The sequence below is a fragment of the Desmodus rotundus genome, chromosome 6, assembly GCF_022682495.2.
Source record: "Desmodus rotundus isolate HL8 chromosome 6, HLdesRot8A.1, whole genome shotgun sequence".
In the NCBI taxonomy this organism is placed as follows: Eukaryota; Metazoa; Chordata; class Mammalia; order Chiroptera; family Phyllostomidae; genus Desmodus; species Desmodus rotundus.
The window spans coordinates 152,379,045-152,397,647 of NC_071392.1; the positions used below are offsets into that span (position 1 = coordinate 152,379,045).

The 18,603-nt window shown below is 53.7% G+C and overlaps 1 protein-coding gene across 1 annotated transcript in view; it reads right to left on the minus strand.

The window, feature by feature from the left end:
• SLIT3 (slit guidance ligand 3) overlaps positions 1 to 18,603 on the minus strand; it is a 509,645-nt gene that overhangs the window by 64,875 nt on the left and 426,167 nt on the right. Inside the window, exons 10-12 of the mRNA XM_053927422.1 lie at positions 12,205 to 12,276; positions 7,278 to 7,349; positions 3,673 to 3,744 (exon numbers count right to left, since the gene is read on the minus strand). Coding sequence (XP_053783397.1) covers positions 3,673 to 3,744; positions 7,278 to 7,349; positions 12,205 to 12,276 — 216 coding nt within the window. The remainder of the gene's footprint in view (positions 1 to 3,672; positions 3,745 to 7,277; positions 7,350 to 12,204; positions 12,277 to 18,603) is intronic.

The following is an 18,603-nucleotide window of genomic DNA, read 5'->3' on the forward strand; positions in this document are numbered from 1 at the left end:
CCTTCAGGAGGAGTCAACCATTCACTGGATGCGCCAGAATGGAGTGATGCTAGAACTTAAGTCTCCCCAAGGGCTTTCCTCTGGAAGCTACAGGTACACAGGAGAGGAGGGATCAGAAAGTAAGTCTGTGCCCACTGCTGGGGAGAACTCCCCTCATCTCACCCACCTCCAAAGGCCACATGGCTCCCTGGCTGCCGTCACTCAGGGCAAGTGTCAGCGGGGTGACAGCAGTGAGCAAGGGGAAGGCCCATGGACGTGGGGCACCCCCAGAGGGGCTGGCTCGGGTCAGTGGCTCTCATGCCGTGCATCGCAAAGGTCGTTCTGCAGATCTGCCTGTGACTGTGCCCGAAGCTGGAGTCTCTGGAGTAGACTCCAGGGTCAGTCTGCCTGGGTCCAGCGCTCAGTCACTTCCATGCTGAGCGACAAGGGCCAAGTTGCTCACCCCTTCAGCACCTCAGCTTCCCGGTCTGTAAAGCGGGCCTTCAACAATACCTTCTTTTTAGCATTGCTATAAAACTGAGATGAGACGGGGGAATGAAATTCCTTAGCACATGTTCTGGAGCCTATTAAGTATTCAGTGAGTGTTGGCCGCAGTTAGCAGCAGCGGCAGCAGCAGCAGCGATACTAGTGAAACAGCTGGCGCGGGAAAGTGAGCGGCGGGGAGTGGCGTTCTGCTCTCCTCCTGGTAATTGGCACGTTGCTTGGCAAACTCCAAGATCCTCGAATGGTCTTGTGTGCCTTCCAAGAAAATCAGAGAACAGGTGCCTGGCTTGTCTTGGCTTTCCCGGTCCCAAGGCAGTCTGGTTTGGTGTAAGACCTGGAGTGGGCTGAGCACCGATCGTGGCTGCAGGCATGAGGGTTTCCACCTCAGATGGCTGCCTGTCCACTGCCCGCCCTGCTGCTGCTGAGGAGGGATGGATGGAGCCCGAGGAGAGGATAAGCCCCTTCTCTGGTCATCCACTGCTCCGGTCCTCGGAGCTGGGAGCACATGCTGGTGGCCTGTCCTGTCCCAACCTCGGATTCTGAGGTGTCTCCAGGTCTCAGCAGTTTAGGAAGGAGTCTCAGAGCACACTTCTTGTTCAAATGGGCACCTGACCCGCCTCCCGGCCTCCTGCTTGAAGCGGACAGACTACCTCCATCCCTAAATGTAGTAAGAGTTGCTACTGATAGCTAATGAATGTGAGTGCGTACAGTGGATGTCTGCAGGAATGAAGCTGTTCAGGATTATGCACAGGGAGACACAGCAGCTGTTCTGAAAGTGACTCAGGAGGGTTGTGAGGAAGTTTGGTGGGATGGCCAAAAAATTTGGAGAAATGGGAGGGGGAGGGCAGGCAGGACAGTGACCGCCGTGCACCCAGTTTGTTACTGGTGGCCTCGTGACAGGTGCCAGAGGGGAACGATCCGAGTTCACCACGTGTGGGGAAGACGGCGTGGCGTGTGAAGTGCCAATAATTTGAGAGACACAGAGAGAGAAAAACCACAAATCTCTCGCAAAAAGCCTTGATGTCAAAGGACAGGAAATTGCCCAGACTAGCGGGCGTTCTAATCCGAGCCTTCTTATCAGAATGTCTCCAAGTCTAATGAGGAGAAATCCAATCTACAGCGGGCTCAACGCTAAATTAGATCTAATCGGGACCTGCCTTCCAACTGCTCAACAACCCAGTGACGGCCACACTTGCGGGTTCTTTCTGGAAACAGCCTATATGAGGTGGGGGTGAGGGGGTGGGAGGAGCTTTGCCTTGTTCCTCAGCTACTCAACTCCATTGGCTTAAAATAAGGTGATGCTGGACTCGCCTCCTTGGCCCGTGCAAAGTCCTGCGAGTCTATCCCCTCCTGACTGCCCTCAGCTCCAGGAGGCCACACGTTTCCCTTTGTGAAAAACGCACGTTTACCGACTCCCTGCTCTGTGCCGCACACTGTGCCAGGCACTGGGATGCTCGCCCCGTTTCTCCTCCCTGAGCACAGGGCATTTTTCTCCTCACACCAAACCCACAGACTACAGAAGCCTACTCACCCCAGCCCTGGGGCCCACAACACCCCCAAACCCACCTCAAGGCGATGCTATTGTTACTTTTCTTTCCAGGGACGAAGAGTTAAGGTTAACTAGCCTTATGGCGTGGAGGCAGTTACAGCTTACAGTTTCTTTGCCGCGAGCAAAGAACACCATCTGCGAACCACCCGCCCCCGCAGAGCCCTGGTGCGTCCTGCCAGCAAACCCACGGAGGGCTGGAGCCCCTGAACAGGACGGGCCCACGCAGCCACACGGCGCGAGACAGGCGCGGAGACAGAGGGGAGGGAGGTGCGGAGACGCCGGCAGCGTTTTCTTTCTCCTGACCTCAGCTTCTCTGAAACAAGCCTGATGCTGTTCTGACGCCTGTGCCTGGAGACTCGCTGGCCACCTCACAGCGACCTGATTCGCATTATCGCACTGTCCGAGGAGAGACTGACCGGGCTGAGCCTTAAAGGCCATGGGGAGGGTAGGGAGGAGAGATGCGAGGAGGACGGCCGGAGGAAAAGTCTCACTTCCTCCGTGGTGAAGAGTCTTGGGTGCCACCAAGTGAAGGGTGCTGCCTACCTTCCTCTCTCCACCCTGGCTCCTGGCCTTTCCCTCACCGGGAGGCCCAGCGTGGCTCCCTGGGCTGTAGCCTCACACTGCAGCTTCACTTAACAGTGTTGGGGTGGGGGCCCTGCACCCCTTCCTCGCTGCCTGTAGCTTGGAGGTGACTCAAAAAAGGCACATGCACATGTACACACGTGTGTACACACATACTCAAGGAAGATGCTATTGTTACAGGCACACCTCTGAACTCGCATCCTGTGCTCTTCTGGGAGCTGGGGCCCGCTGAGCTCCGCGCCAGTTTCTCCATGCCTCCCAGGGTACTCAGATTCCCAGCACCAATAGGAGTCGTGATGCCAACACAGAGCAAAGGTGGACGTGTGCACGCACACACATGTGCCCCCACACCCATAAAACATGCGTGTGGATGCTTCAGCTACCTATGCACACACACATGAGATAATTCTCCCCCGTTATAGCATCTTAAAGTACGGGATGAGCTCAATTCCTTTCCCTGCCTCTCCACATCAGAGTTCAATTATCTTCTTCAAACATTTAAGCTCAAATGACCAGAATGAAGTAAATGCAAATAAATAATCCCAGAGCTTAAAATTCAAGGCCACAAATCTTCCTTTAAATTAAATAAACACTTCCCACCCAGCCATCGCTTTCCCAGATAGAGTCACATCGGTGACGGGTTGTGCTCCCCTCTGATTATTTCACCCCCTCACCCCCACCCTTCCTCAAGGTCACGTGTCTATTAGCAGCTCCCTTTCGGCCTCAGTACTGGCTGTTGGTGTGTGAGTTCCTAGCATCCCTGGTAGGATTCAGCTAAGCTTAACTTCCTGCCCCCAGGCCTGAGTTACCCTCATGCCTGGGCCAGGCTCCTGAGCTACATCATTAGTTTTTCACACTGACCTTGGCCTCCCTCTGCCAACTCCCTGGCTCTCCTTCCAATAAAAGGAGGTGATGGAGGTAAGGGGTGGACAGCTCAGGTTTCTCCCCTTTGGTGCACATCGAGTCAAAAGAGGAACTCCGCAGAGCATGGCTCAAAGTTTGCAGGGAGGGGCCTGCAAATGGCCCCAGACACACAAACAAGTAAAGTTCTTACTCACAGCAGCTGTAGGGACACCAGCCCATCGAACAGCCCCTTGGCAATCTCGGTGATCTTGTTCCCGTAGAGCACCCTGGAGAAGATCAGAGAAGACAGCGGTCACCACCGACGTGAGGCCAAGGGGACCCACTCATGTAGGAGGCCGTCGCCTCAGGCAGCTCTGGGTCAGCCGGCTTTCCGGGTGTCCCCTTCCCTGGTCCGCCTCATCCCTTCTCTGAACCAGTGACACAGCGGGCACGAGCCCCCGGGGCGGGAGGGGGCAGGAGGGGGCAGGCTGTCTCAGCACTCCTGGGCAGCCCAGCTCAATAAATGATCCACGATGGAAAGAAACAGTCCCTTTGGGGTGTCTCCCGGCCCTGCTAATGTGACTCACACCCCGGCAATAAGTAAGACGTGTGGGAAGCTGGCCGGCCCTGTGCCCTTTCGTCTTCAGCAAGTGATGATCAGGCTGCACGTGGCCTGCAGGACGTTTCCTCTTGTGTCCTGGGATTCCTGAGTGGAGCCCTTTCACGGTCCACCTCTACAGGGCGTGGCTGTCTCAGAGATTGCTGAGTCAAAGACTGGCTCTCAGGAAAAAACGGGGAACAGGGACTGTGACCTTGGCGGGGTGGCAGCTTCTACACACCAGCCCTTCTCCCTGTTCTTTAAGCTCCAGGAACTGAGGAGCTCGGAAATCCTTTACCACCTCCCCGCTCTCAGGCCTGCGACACCCTCCCTGGGTCTCCCATTCACGGGCTGGTCTCTGGTGACGTGGGAAGCTCGGGGAAGGAGACTGCTGGGTCTTCCCCGGCAGCGCAGGGCCCAGTGGGTCCTGCTGGCCCGCAGCTCGGGCATGAAGGCACTCAGGTTTCTTCCATGGCAAACACTTTGCTCTCCCTTAGGTCTAGCCTCCTCTAACTTAGAGGGAATTTAGCTAAGCAGGTGTGATTTTTTTTTTTTAAATTCCCTCTTGGGCCCTGCAGCACACTGAAGGAATGCAAAATTCAACCCCCACTCGGGCTGCTGTGTGTCTTTGAGGAGGTACCATGTTAGGAGGAAGAGCTGTTCAACGGGAGGGAGAAACCGAACCCCCGTCCCGTCCTCTAGATGCCACCAGGAATGAAGAGTGAGCGCCTTGCTCAGCCTGTGGGTGTGTTTCATTAACGTTTCAACAAATTAATGACTAAATAAAAGTCAACATGATGTCTCAGGCGCACATTGCTAATTCATATTAATGTCCCACCGCTCCCGGTGCCAAATGTAGTAAGGCCACTGTCTGCTTCTCTCAGCTGGTGTCCGGAGTTCTACAGTGCAGCTGCCAGGGGCGGGGGCAGGGGGCCCGCACGTCCTCATCATGCATCTGTCGGGACATCTAGAAGCCTAGGAGGTCGAATCACCCCCCAGCAGGCTGACACAGCTGGGTGCACCTTGTGGCATCTGGGTGTAGACCCACCTGGCTTCCTTCCCCCCACCCGCCCCAACCACCCAGGTCCTTCCGTGGCTGCCTTCTTCATGCCTTTTGTGGGGGAGCTCAAGCACTTCTTCCCTGGGAAGTTTCTCCTGAATATTTTGGTTAACGTTTTTCACTACCTGTCACCCCATTTTTCTTTCTTTCCCATTTTTCATCATATCACCTTATATCACTTACATACAGGGTGGGGCGAAAGTAGGTTTACAGTTGTGAGTATGAAAAACAGTTTATTCTTGTATAATCATTTATTAATGATTGCATTATTTTCCATACAGACAACTATGAACCGCCTTCTGCCCCACCCGGCATGTAGTCAGTTTAGAAGAAGTCTGTGCCACCCCCACCAGCTCCTCGAGTAGAGGCCATGTGGTGACCTCGTGTGGCTTGGTCACAACTGGGTCCCTGGAGCTGAGAGAACCGCATCCAGCAGCCAGCACGATCGGCAGTGTCGGAAGAAGGAATGAATAGGACCCTGCCGTCACCTTGGCTGCTCCTGAGTTTGGACTGAGTGTGTTTGTGTCCAGAGCCCTGTGACAAGGGTCTTGTCTGCCCAGGTTACTGCCACACGCTTGGTCCCTATGATACTACTCAGCACGTGGAAGTCGCCCGCTGAATGGAGGAATGCATAGACTGGGGGGAGAGGCACTTCACTTAAACAGTGCCCCGACATATTTCAAAATTGGCTAGTGGCATGCCAGTTTCATGTTGGGCGACGGTATTTTGAGTCCCAGCACAGGGAGACGAGCCCAGGGGAGGACAGCGGGGGCAGGGATGGGACCCACATGGCAGGCGGTGCCCCCTTCTCTGGGATCTTCAGCACAACGAGCCCGCACTAATCTCACACACCGCCCTGTCTCTGATATCCCAGCCAGATGTTCCCTCCGATAAATGAAACTAATTTACCCTGCAAGCAGTAGCAACAGCTGAATCAAGAGCCTTCCCTGTCCTCAGCTGGTTCCTGGCAGTTCTTAGCAGATGAGGCCAGGTGGGGGAGGGCATGTGTCTTGTTACCTGCCCGCTCGTTGTTAGGCAAACAGAGGCAGAGTATGGGCAGCTTGCCTTGCTCTGAGCATCCTCGCTCTCGCCCGCGTGGGCAGGTCACCCCATGACGTAAATATCAGCCAAGGACACCTCTCTTGTATCTTATTGTTTACTTTTTGCATCATCTCCAGAGGCAGCAGAGCATGGTGCCTGTGGACTCCGGAGTCAGGCTGCTGGGTCCCGGTCCTGACGTTCCCACTTGTCATTGAGGGACTTTGGGTAAATGACATTTATTTATGCACCAAGATTTCTTTTGTGCAATGACTGTGGGCCAGGTACTGTTTGAGATGCCAGGGATGTAGCCAGGATTAAAACGGATAAAAAACAAAACAAAACCCTGGTCTATGGGGAGCTGAGGTCACCCACGTTCTTCAATTGTCGGAGAGCGACCAGGGTGGATTCTGTGTTACAGGTTGTCATGAGGAGGAAACAGCAGCACCCGGTGCACAGTAAGTGCTGCCAGTTACTCTAATCACTGAGATCATCGCCACCATTAAACGGGGGTCCCCTGTGCCTCTGGGTGAGTTGCTGACAGGGCCGGGACAAAGCACCATCCCTTCATGCCCGGAGGGTCTCTGAGCCGAGAGGCAAGGCAGTGGTTCCACCCAGTGGGCTGCCCTAGGATTTCCGAGTCAGAGAAAGGACGGACGCACAGGATGGGGCTGATGCTTTCTCCACCAACGGCCATAGGCTGGTTTGGAGAAAAAGTCTGAGAATCAGGGGAAGAGCGTGAGTTCTTCCCTGGGCAAGGCCACATTCCTGGGGAACTGGGCCCACGGTCATGAGTATACGTTACAATTCTCTCCCCCCTCTCCCTCGAGAGCACCACCGCTGAGGCCTGCGGGGTGGGAGGGGTGAGTGTGGTTAGAGCAGAAGATGCATTCGAATTAAAAGCCAATAACTGGGAAGGCTACCGGGCACTTAATCAATAGAAATAATGCATGTGGCTTGCAGAAATATTCCCCGAGATCAATTTCCCCTGAAGAAATATTTGTTTCTCTAACTAGCTGCCACAAGTGTGTAAGGGCACGTAAAGCCTTGACAATAAACACCTCCCAGAACACGCAGACGCACTGCCCCAGCCCCCGGTCCCGGTCCCCATGTACCCCACTTACAGCGACGTGAGCGATCTCAGACCCTGGAAGGCGTCTGGGGCGATGTCCGATACCTGGTTCTTGCTGATGTCTCTAAACACATGAATGGGAGAGTCTGAGGGCACGGCTCAAAGGTCTAGCACAGCCAGCCCCTAAGTACGGGCCAAGCATTTCAGGCATTCAAAGTGGTGAGAACTAATTAATCATCCAATTCACTTATTTGTAGTGCAACAGAAGGGGCTTCAGAAGCATTCGATTCACCGGCCCAGGATAAAATGCACTGCACTTGTGTCACCCTTCCTGGCTTTGCAAGCACGCTCACCCATGGCACCTTGACTTTGACTACGTCTGCACGTGTGAGCCCTCGTCTGTAGATGAGAAACGGCGCCCAGCTGAGTAATGGCCTTGTCGAGGTCACGTTACCTATAATTATGGCGTAAATGAAGCCCAAACTGGCCTCACCCAAACACGGATGGCCAGGGGTCCTCTGAGCATCCTCATCCTTCTCCTGCCTCAGCAAACGCTTATTTCCCTCCCCCTGTGTCCCGAGTCATTTCACCTCCCCAGCGACTTGTCCTCCTTGAGCTGCCAGGAGGTTCTGACTAGGGTGTGAGGGTTTGTCTGGCTCGGTGCCTCATCCAGGCTGTGTGAGGTAACACCACAAGATTGTCACGGGATGGTTTTGCGACGTGGATTTGTCGCTGGCACTGCCCCTCGCACAGGAGCAGCCCCAGGATGGTGGTGTCCGGGCTGAGTGAGGGACAGTGGGAGCGAGAGGGAGGCGGGGTACCGGGAGGCTGCTGACTGGCCCACTGCTGGGGAGGCGCCAGGCCTCCCCAGAGCCAGGAGGCTGCCCCCTGCCGACACCCCAGGGGCCCCTGAGCCCTGGCCTCTGGCTCTTGCTAATGGCACTTCGCTGAGGGGCAGCCTCTCTCTCAGAGTCATTAGCTCAGGGATGGCCTCTGGCTCCTGCCACACTGCAAGGGGGGGTACTTCAATTTCCAGTGACAAGGAACCTCTCCAGTTTGTTCTCTTTAACAAAATAAATCAATGGGCCTTTGCTTTTGTGCAGAAGAGGGGTGGGGGTTGGGGTCTTGGCAGGTCAACAAGGAGGAGACAAGGGAATATGGAGAGGAAAGCACAGCTAAGTAGATTCTTAGCAGTTGCCCCCAGAGGTGCCAGCCCCCCCAGCCCCCCAGGCTCTTAAGCACACCCCTGCGGCCTGTTTCTCCTCCTCCTGACAGCCTTCCAAAGGGCCTGTGACCACCCCTGCCTAGGCCTCTGCTCCCTGCCTTCCCTGCTCCCAAAGCCTGTTCACTGAAAGAGGCTTCATAGGGTCAGGCTTCTTAGGCACAGCTGTCGAGCTGATCCCTTTAGCTGGTGAGATCACCTCTAACAAATCCATAGATTGTGCTTCAAACTTGTCAGCTTACCCTGGGCTTTTCTTCAGCGCGCCATTCTTGTATAAGGGTCTTAACAAACCAATGCCCTGGATTACCCTGATCTCGCTCGCGGTCTCGCTCACCGTCTGCGTCTTGCTGGCCTTTGAGGCCAGCAGACAAGGCCTGTGTTCAGATCAGACTGGTGGGGCAACTGTTTTATCGCCGTGGTTGTTTTTTCCTGACCCCGATGTCCCTTCCGGGTCCTTAGGTGTCTCGTGTGCAGAGGAAGCTCTGTGATCGGTGGGGAAGCCCTCTGATTTAGCCTTGGGAGGGCCACCTGGTTTGCAGTCCCCAAATAGACTAGGTCCCACCTCTCGACAGTGCAATGTGCGATGGCTCCTGGTTTTGGAGATGGTGGGGAGCAGAAAGTGGAGAAGTACCAGTCTAGCCAGGAACTGACCCTGGTGGTCATTTCGTCTTAATTCTTAACCCTGCAGGGAGGAACACCTCCCCACCCCCCCCCACTGTCCTGTGAGGGGCAGAGCTTGGAGTCACAGAGGACTTGACTCAGCTATGTAGGCCCAGAGCTGGCATCTTGAGCCCGCCCTGCACTTCCCTGTGATGGATGCTGGGCAGGAAGGCAGACAGGAGAAGACTTCAGGTGCCCTCCTGCCTCCACGCTGGACCCCTCCCAACCCGCAGGATGCTCCTAGAACAGATTCTGGGCATTTGGGCCACTCTCAACTAGTGCTTCTTGACCACAAAACTTCCCTGGGGTGTTTATTAAAGTGTACCCACAGAAAGCCGGATTTGCTACAAATCAGTCTGCCTGTGCTACAGACTTCTAGGTGATTTCTACGAAGGTGGTCCCCACAGTGGCACTTTAGCCGCGGCGTTTTAGAATCTGGTCAGTCTCAGGCCCGGCCCAGTCTCCCGGGACTTACAAATTGAAAGACTGAGCGGGGAGTGGCCATGCCTGACGGTCCAGGGCAGAAGTGGCAAATTCCTGTCCCAACAGTGGTCACGCAGGAAATCCAAGTGTGTGATGCGGACCTGTGGGAGCCTGTGGAATGCCATTCTACCTATGATGGTGCGAGTGAAGACCTCGACACACCCTCCTGGCTGAACGACACGGGTGTGCCACAGTGTCTGCGCGACCAGTGACCCAACCCTGTAAGCCGAGGGGTCCTCTCCAGGGCTCCAACTCTTCCTAAAAATGGCTTCCTCCCTGGATACTAGTTTTTACCTGGACGTACGTAGTTTTATACTAAGCTGACCACTGGAAATAGGTGGGGACAAAGGCATTCATTCAGGGAGAATTCTCTGTCCTTGTCTTGTTACTGGAGATAAAGAGAAGGGCAAAGTTCATTCACAGTGGAGGGGGAACTTGCTTTTTTTTTTTTTTTTTTTTTGAGATAATAGAAATAAACTTGTCACTATACCCAGGAGGAGTTCACACTCAGGGTTTTACAATCCACTCTCACCTGGGACCCTAGCCCTCCCAAGCCCAGGGGTTTCTGGAATTCCATTCATTGGAACATTTTTAAGTGGTCTCTCTATGCCACTACCCTTCACTTGGGGAAAAGCAGGGCATTGTAATCCGTGCCACTTGAAGTGGTCAAAAATGAGACTCGCTGTCCAGGTCGTGACTGAGCAGGTCTTATGAATTTTGAATGCACAGCTCATGGCGAGTCCAGCAGGATGAGGAAAGGACGGTGAAACAGAGCCAGGCGCTAAATTACCTGGACTCCACTGAAAAATTAGAGCAGTAACTTAAATCATGCAAGAGATACAGGTTGTGGCAGTGACTGAACTTGCCATTTTTCACTGAAATTACTATCTGGCTGCATAATCAAGCTGGGCTTTAAAAATGAATTGGGGGGCGGGCTGTGGGGAGTGAGCTGGAGAAGCAGGGAGCCCAGGAGATTAATGGCCCGGGGTGTTAAATATTAAGGCCTATATTTACACAGCTCCTCCAGCAGGAGCGCTGCCAAGGGAGCAAAGAAGAGGCTCATTATTCTGGCTTCCACGTCTGGAATTGTACCAGGAGGGGATCTTGTTTGGTTTGGATTTCCAGGGAGTTGGGAAGTTGACTTCCTGAGATCTGAGGGTAAAGCCTACCAATGCCACTGCTTCGCCCAGGTGTTATTTTTAGCATAAAAGGAGTCGGCAGGCACTTAACCTCTGTACGGTTGGCCTCCTCCTCAAGGGAGACTGAGGAGTTGGCCCCCAGCAGAAGAGAACAGCAAATCCGCACCCTTCCCTCCCGGCCTTGTCTCGCTCCTCTGTGCAGGCCGGAGAGGGTGAGGCGTGGAGCCTCATCACTGAAAACAGCTCCCTCATCACTGGCTGTGAGAGACGATTCTCAGCCTGGGAGAGGGAAGGGCGGCTCCCTACCAGAGTCTCCACACATGTGGCTGCGGGAAGGGGCCGTTTCTGAGCCCCGCCAGCCTTCCTTAGAGTGCCCAGGTCTGAGTGGCTCACAGAGCAGCCACGTGATGGGGAAGGGTGGCGTGGATGAGGGACCACAGTGCGGAGACAAGGCCATGATGCTTCCTGCCTCATCACTGAAGGCTGTGGCAGGGAAGGTACCGCAGGTCTGGTGTCACCAGGCGTGAAGAGGCTATAGTGGTGGCAGTGATGTTGGGTATGGTGGTAATGGGGGTGCTGGGGCTAATCATGGAGGGTCATACTGTGGGAGGCTAAGAACCTTCTTATCGCACTTAGAAAGAACAGAAAGTGCTTACCGTAGTCTAAGGGGTCCCTAGGATCTAGGCCCTACCTCTCTCTCCAACACCACCCCACCACTTTACTCCCCACTCCTCCTCGTGCACACTCCCCATGCACAAATGCCCGTGAACACTGCCCTCGGCCTCTCACATGCACTTCCCTCAGAGCTCCTCACGACTCACTCCCTTCATTCAGGCCGCCCGCACAGAGAGGCCTCCATGGGCACACCCTCCTGAAGACCACCACCACCATCCCCTTCCCTGCTCATACTGTCTAGCATACTGATTTCTAGGGCTCGTCCGGGGGATTTCCTGTGTTTCCCCACGCAAATGCGTGCGCTCTGTGAGAGCCATGTCATGTCAGCCCCTGTGCCGCCCGCAGACCCCAGGACGGCTCTTCACATGTGGAGGGCGTGCACCAAGTACTTGTTGGATGAATGTGTGTGCAGTTGTGCTAGTGTTGGTGACAGTGCTGTAAGGGCACAGGCCCACATCTCCAAGGCCAGGGGACGATAGAAAAGGGGACATGGGGCTTTTAAGTCAACTGAGCTCCACCCCCCACCCTGATTCCTCCCCTTTGCTCCAGCTGGAAGGGCCCTCGGCTGTCCACGTAGGCGCATGGGTGCCAACACCCTTCCACCTCACCATCTGCATGTGACGCTCCCGAACCCTCCCGAACCCCCCCCCCCAATCGTAGGAGCGCACTCTAGGTCCGACACTGAACTGTCCAGGACACTGTGACGCAGCCGGGTGCCTGAGCAGGCTGCCCACTTCTCAGGATGTGTCATCACCCAGACTGACAACACGAGGGCTCAACCCTCCCCAGTGGAAACTCACATTCGCTTCAGTTTCTTGTACTGGCTGAAGGCTCCAGCAGGGATGGACTTGATGGAGTTCTGTTCCAGGCGTCTGGGAAACAGAGCAGATAATTGTCAATTAGCCCACCATCCACCCATCAGCCAGCGGTTGCTGAGGACCTCGAGGACAGGACGGTGTCTCCCATCACGTGGCACACATTCTGGGTCAAGGGGCCAGGCAAGCATGGTGCAAAAGCCACTCCTGTTCTGATGCACGGAGCACCAGCCCTTGGAGAAAGCCAGGGGACGACTTCTCCTTGAGGGTTTGGTGCTTGCTTCTAGTCAGCTGGCTTTGGAGGCAGCCAGCTCCTTCAGAAAAGGCTGTAGGAAGGAACCAGAGTGCTGACAAAGTCAAGGGAATAAAGAGGAGGAAGAGCGAAAAGACACAGAGCACGGGCCAGCAACGTTTATATGGAAGCATATCACTTATTCAAACACACTGTTACTGGGGTCCTGGGCAGGCGGGAATGTTAACGGGTGACTTCACTTCTGGGTCCTTCCTTCTTCCCTTTCCCTTCCCCTTCTTCCTCCCTCCCTCCCTCCCTCCTTCCCTCCCTCTCTCTTTCTGAGGACTAATTGACATATAACATGGCATTAGTTTCAGGTGTACAGCATAATGACTGTTTATTTCTGGGTTTCCCTTGGCTGTTTTAATACGGTGGGGAAAGAGCCGCCTTCACATCTTTAGCTCTCAGCCTGACATTCATCAAATTGGCTCCCTGACACCTTGGAGGCCCCAGGGGACCTGACCGGACCACTCGCTCTCCTGGGCTGCTGCTGGAATCTACAGCTTTAACATCTTTCAGACTCTCCTGAAATGCTTCTTCTGCTATTACTTTGCAAAGACAAGAGATGCTGCAGGCCCAGGGTCCAGAGCCTCCTTGGAAGAGAAGGGGCCACGGGGAGCAAGCGAGCCTTTCCATTCTTTATCCTTTCATCTCTCAAATGGCTTCCTGTCACCAGGAACAGGTGTGGCGGGGAAGAGGCCGGAGCACAAGGCAGGCCCTCCATTTGAGGTGATGAATGATGCCCGGCCCAGGCTGAGGGCTCAGCGTCTCCCCCTCATCCATCTCCCTTGTCTCAGAGGTGCAGATCTTTTCATCACCTTCTCATTTGGCATGGATGCTCCCCAAACCTTCTGCTGGGAAGACACACAGAACAGGGGTGTGGGGGGAGGGCTGATGGGGGAGCAGGAGGAAGTGACACGGGGGACTGGCTCCATTGGAGGCTCCGTCTCATGGACGCGCACTCCTGGCTGGGATGAACCTATCCGTCTTGAAGAGTAATCCCTGCTGCACAGGAGGGGAGACAGTCATATTAATTCGTGCCTCTGTGATCTCATCCTCATTGGGGGAACAGAGTATTTGTTACTGGAACGGCTAATGGAGCAGTTTGCCAGCAATTTTCCCATTTCAAACAACATCTCAGCTGCTAATGTGCAAGGGTTTGTCAGGCCAACCCATAACACAGACAAATCTCTCTCCAGACCAAAGGAAGGGGGAGACAGGGCAGAAAAACGAAGGGCAGCCGAGAGGGGAGAGGCCAGATCACTCTTGGCTGCTGGATGAATAGGGTCTACAAATGAGGCTGCCGCGGTCCACTGAGAGAGCCTTTGTGGCCCGCTGGAGGGGGTGGGAGGGTGGGAACTGCTGGGCACATGGGTGCAGGCTGGCTGGACAGGGACCTGGCTGGCTGTCAGTGAGCCACAGAGCATGCCATGAGGCCTCAGAGGTGTGGGAGCCACCAGCCAAGGCAGCAGACTCGGGAAGGCTGCCTCAGCTGAAAAGTTCCAGGGCATTCTCCTTCCCGGGTAGGCAGAGTTCAGCTGGGGTCTCTCAGCTAAGGCAGCAGCTCCATGGGTCTCTGGGGCCGTCAGTCAGGTGGCCAGTGCTGTCCAGGAACCCTGTGACTCACCTGCCACTCTGGCAAGGGTTGAGGCTGGATGTGCCTCTGGAGGGGGCCACTGCCTGTTAGCGATGGCAACCCCCCGGCTTTGCAACAGGACCCACCGCTCCTGGCTATGGGCCACAAGCCCAGGCACGTCAGGTCAGCACTGGCTGTGCGGTCAGCTGGCTGTCCAGGCAGTTCGTAATCAATTATCCTCTGCTTTAGGGACGGCTGCCAGGCTAAGGGAGGGATGGATCAGGGAGCAGGAGGTGATACCTGTCCCTAAAGGGTTTAATCACCTGGTGATTTAATCCCTCTCAAGATGGTCCATCACACAACCACATTTTATTGCTACCATACAGGAAGAGATATTATTTATGGAGTCGAGTTGATTTATATCTATTATCTCTTTTAACCCTTACACTTATGAGGCAAGCTGTGTTGGACCTATTTTGTGAGTGAAGGAAATAAAACCTAGAGGGACCAAATAGCCTGCCCAAGTGACAGAGCTGGTAGGTGGCAGAACTGACATCTCTTGGTCTCTGTCCACTAAACACACTGCCCTCTCTTTTTGAAAAAGGAGAAACTGAGGCCTGGAGACTAAAGTGGCTTTCCCAAAGTCACAGGCAAGTTCAAGCGGTTAAGACCCCAGGGCTCCTTCTGAGACATCACACTACCTCTGCGGAAGCAGGTATTGTGTAAAGGGCTGTAGGAGCTGAGGGAAGATGGAATATGGGTGTGCATATGGGTAAAATACGCAAGTAGAGTGCGGAGATGCGACTTGTGAACAAAGAACAAAGATTTCCATCCTGAGCCTGTTAACCCTGCAGGGACGTCATTGTACATCCTGTGCCCTTGAGACTTGCGCTCTGGGGAGGGTCTTGTCTCTGCTCCGTCTCTGCTTCCTGTGCTGCTGTGGGTACTGGCTGACATCCAACCCCAATGAGACACCAAGGCCACGAGACTTACATGGACCTTGTTCCAGAGGCATCAGAGTTTATCTTGGGGGTGGGTGGTTGTGAATAGTCAGCTACTTCAAATGTAAAGGCAAGGGTAGTGATAACAATAGCAAGAGCTAACATGTCTCAGGTGCTTAGAACCCAGGCATTAGGCTGAGTTTATATGGCTTGTCTAACAGTATTTATACCCCTGGGAGGAAGAGCCTATTCGTTATCACCATCCCCAAGTTAAACATGAGAAAACTGAGGCTCAGTGATGTTAAGTCACTGGCTTAGATTCACAGAGCCAGGAGAGCTACGGCTGGGACTCGAACTCACTTTCATCCAGTCCGAAGGCCCGAGCTCTCTCTCAATGAGCCGTGCCCACTACCCTTTGGAGCGGAGGCATCTCCACCCTTCCAGTCACTGCCTGTGCCCATCCTCAGGACAGCGGCCTGCACGCACACGTCTCTATGCAGCAGGCACCCCTGGTGCTTTTCCCACGTCGCCCAGCCCACAGCCTCGGCCAAGCCCGCAAAGATCCACACTCCCAGTGACAGCAATGCAGGGTAAAGGACAAACGCCGCATTAACATCGGCAAACACAGGCACTCTCGGGGGTGTGTCTGAAGCCAATAGCTGTTTCAGGTCTCACTTAACTGACACATGGGTCTTTCTTTGTCTGGCAAACATTCCTCAGGCCGCAGGCTGATTTAACAGAACTAGCATAGAAACAAACACGCAAAGCAAACACCCAAGCAATCTTCCAGCTCCAGTGGAAACAATGTGAACCCCTGATGGGAATTTCCGCCGTTTGTGTTCTGTATTGATCTGCCCCAGTTACTTGGTGCTTCCTTAATGATCTGCCACTTGCATACATGCGACTGAACACGATGTATTGCTAGCAATACATACATCAACACAATGCCAGGGAGACTGGCAGGGGCGGCAAGTCACTTGGCAGCTCTGGAGCTGCATGGGACTATTGGCGGAAATGGGGGGAGGCAGTGGTAATGATGACCGTCTACCATCTACTGAGGCCTTGTTATGTCAGACGCTGTGCCCTTTACACACTGGCCCTTTTATTCCTTCAACCACCCTGCAAAGCAACTGGCACTATTAATATGCCCATTGCACAGATGAAGAAATTGTGGTACAAAGAGGCCAATTTGCTTGATGTCAGGCTGCTAGTAAATGGCAGAGCCTGTACTTGAACCTAGATTGGTCTGATTCAAATGCCTGTATTCTTAACCCTTAAGCTAAACTGCCTCCCTGCAAAAGTCACCTTTGTGAGAGTTCACAATGATTCCTAAGACCTTCCCATCTGTCTTAGTCTCCCTGTGACTTGGGAACTCGTTTGGACGTCCAGACCCTGCTGAAAGAAGGAAATTCTGTGCTTATCCTTCCCAAAAGCCATCCTGGGTCATTTGGTTGGAGAAAAGGCAACCTCTCAGAGCCCAGAGGTTCAGTTCCTGATGCTTCTCTGCTTGGGGATAGGGCTGCAGGGGAAGGTTCCCATCAGAGTCAGATTCCTGGCCTCTCCCTTTCTTTACTTTTGCTCCTGTGGTTCTTCAGAAGGACAGTGAGAACTAGACACCCCCACTGAGGTTACATGTTTGGTTAACGGCAAAGGTGGTGAATGGACACTTGTGACCCAAGCCGTTCCTAACCAGCTCTGCAGAACACCTGCACTACCTACAGGAGACAGAGGTGTGTGCATAGAGCCAAACTTGTTCTTATTATGTGCATAGGCTCAGATGCCTCCAACACAGGACATTTTTCCTTCATCTTAGAAAAAAATGAATGAAGAACAGTATGGGGACTTACGACTAATAGTTCTATCAGGGCATACATGCGCACACAGGCATAAGTTATTTTTCTTCTTGGATTCCATTGAGACTCCAATCATTGTACTGCTTTTCTACATGCTATGTTATTTGCTATTCATAGAAAATCTCTAGTAGATACGATGAGCCCCACTCTGCAAAGGGGAAAATGGGGTGAGGCAGGAGATGTTAAAGAAATGTGCCCGAAGTAAGAGGCAGAACCAGGATTCACATCCAGGACTATTTATTCCAAGGCTCTGTTCTTCATTATCCTGCTGCCTGATTGTTTTCCCTTTTTACCACCTGCCCCCACCCCGCCCCACTCCCTCCCCTCCTTCTCTGGGGCAGCCCTGCAGAAACCTGGGGCTCTCAGAACAGTTTGAGGATCCCCGGTGTCAGAGATTTCCAGAGCCTCTCAGCCCTTTGGTTTCATTGGCTGCCTTTGTGTTTTTGTTTTTCAGTTCTTCCTCTCTTTTCTAAATTCCCTGGTGACATGGGGGATATTTGCTTTTGTTAAGCAGCTGTCTCCCTACCCGATGAACGATGGGACTGGGGAGAGCCTGGGTGGAAAGTGGAGTGACTTTCCTCCCCGATGCTTTCACTTATGACTTGACCCTTGGGTTCCCCCACAGTCCTTCTCCACCAAATGCATTTACTTGCTGCAGCAGAGGGCACGGGACAGTGGATGACACTGTGTGGAGAGCAAAAACGGAAGATGATGAGACAGATGGTCCCTCTACAGCCTTGAGGACCTGGAGGGTGGACTGAAGATGACAGAATGGAGGAATGTGTGGGTCTCTGGCTCTTCCTGGAACCTGTCCCTGCTGCAGGCTGGAGCTAGTTCAGAGAAACGTTAGGGAGCAGCCAGAACAGCCCGGTGGATGGGAGCGCAGTTTCGAGGAAAAGAACCGTCTCACCGTGGGTTCCCTGGCAGAAACCTATTTTTAGAGGAATTGGCTCTGCTGTGTGAGGAGACCAGCTTTGGAAAGAATCTAAAAGAGCCTGCCAGATTGCTCTGCATAAGAGAGAGCTCCTTCCCCAAAATACTGGAGAGTGCAGAGCCCCTCCCAAGGTTTAGGAGCATCACTACTAAGCTAAGAATTGAGAGTAGGAAGTACAAAGTCTGATTTGGTGCCAAGGATTCCTAAGGAGGAAGGAGAAATATGGATTGCATAGATGGTTATGAACACAGGGCAGGATTCTTGAGAGTAAAAAGAAAAAGTCTCATTTGGCCGACTTCGGGATGATAAACCAGCCACTTCCTGTTCACCTTGGGGTGCAGCCTGCAGTTTCAACTCTCTGCTCCTTTTTCCTCATCTCTCAGCTTCCCCATCTGCTGGTCTCCTCTCACTGCTGGGCCGATGCGCTTCAGCTGCTTTAAAGACTTTTAAGCCAACACACAGGTCCCCAAGCAAGGGCTTCGCTGCTTTTGGGAACAAGGTTTCCCCCTCAAATTTCTCTCTTCCACGTCCCCTCTCCCAGGACCTCCCTAACCATAGTCTCGCTTCACCTGCTTTGATGTCTCAGCTTCATTTCATCACAGAGGAGAATGAGGCAAGCGCTGCGAAGAGAAGTCCTGGGCAATCTGCCTGGTGGGCGTGGGTGCCCCAGAAGCAAGGGCAGCCTTATTTGCATGTCTGCCTACATTTGCATGAAGATGAGCTAGCACCAGGCTCAAAACATCATGCAAGTGGCTAGCCTAGCTCTTGAACCTCTTCTCTCAACCATA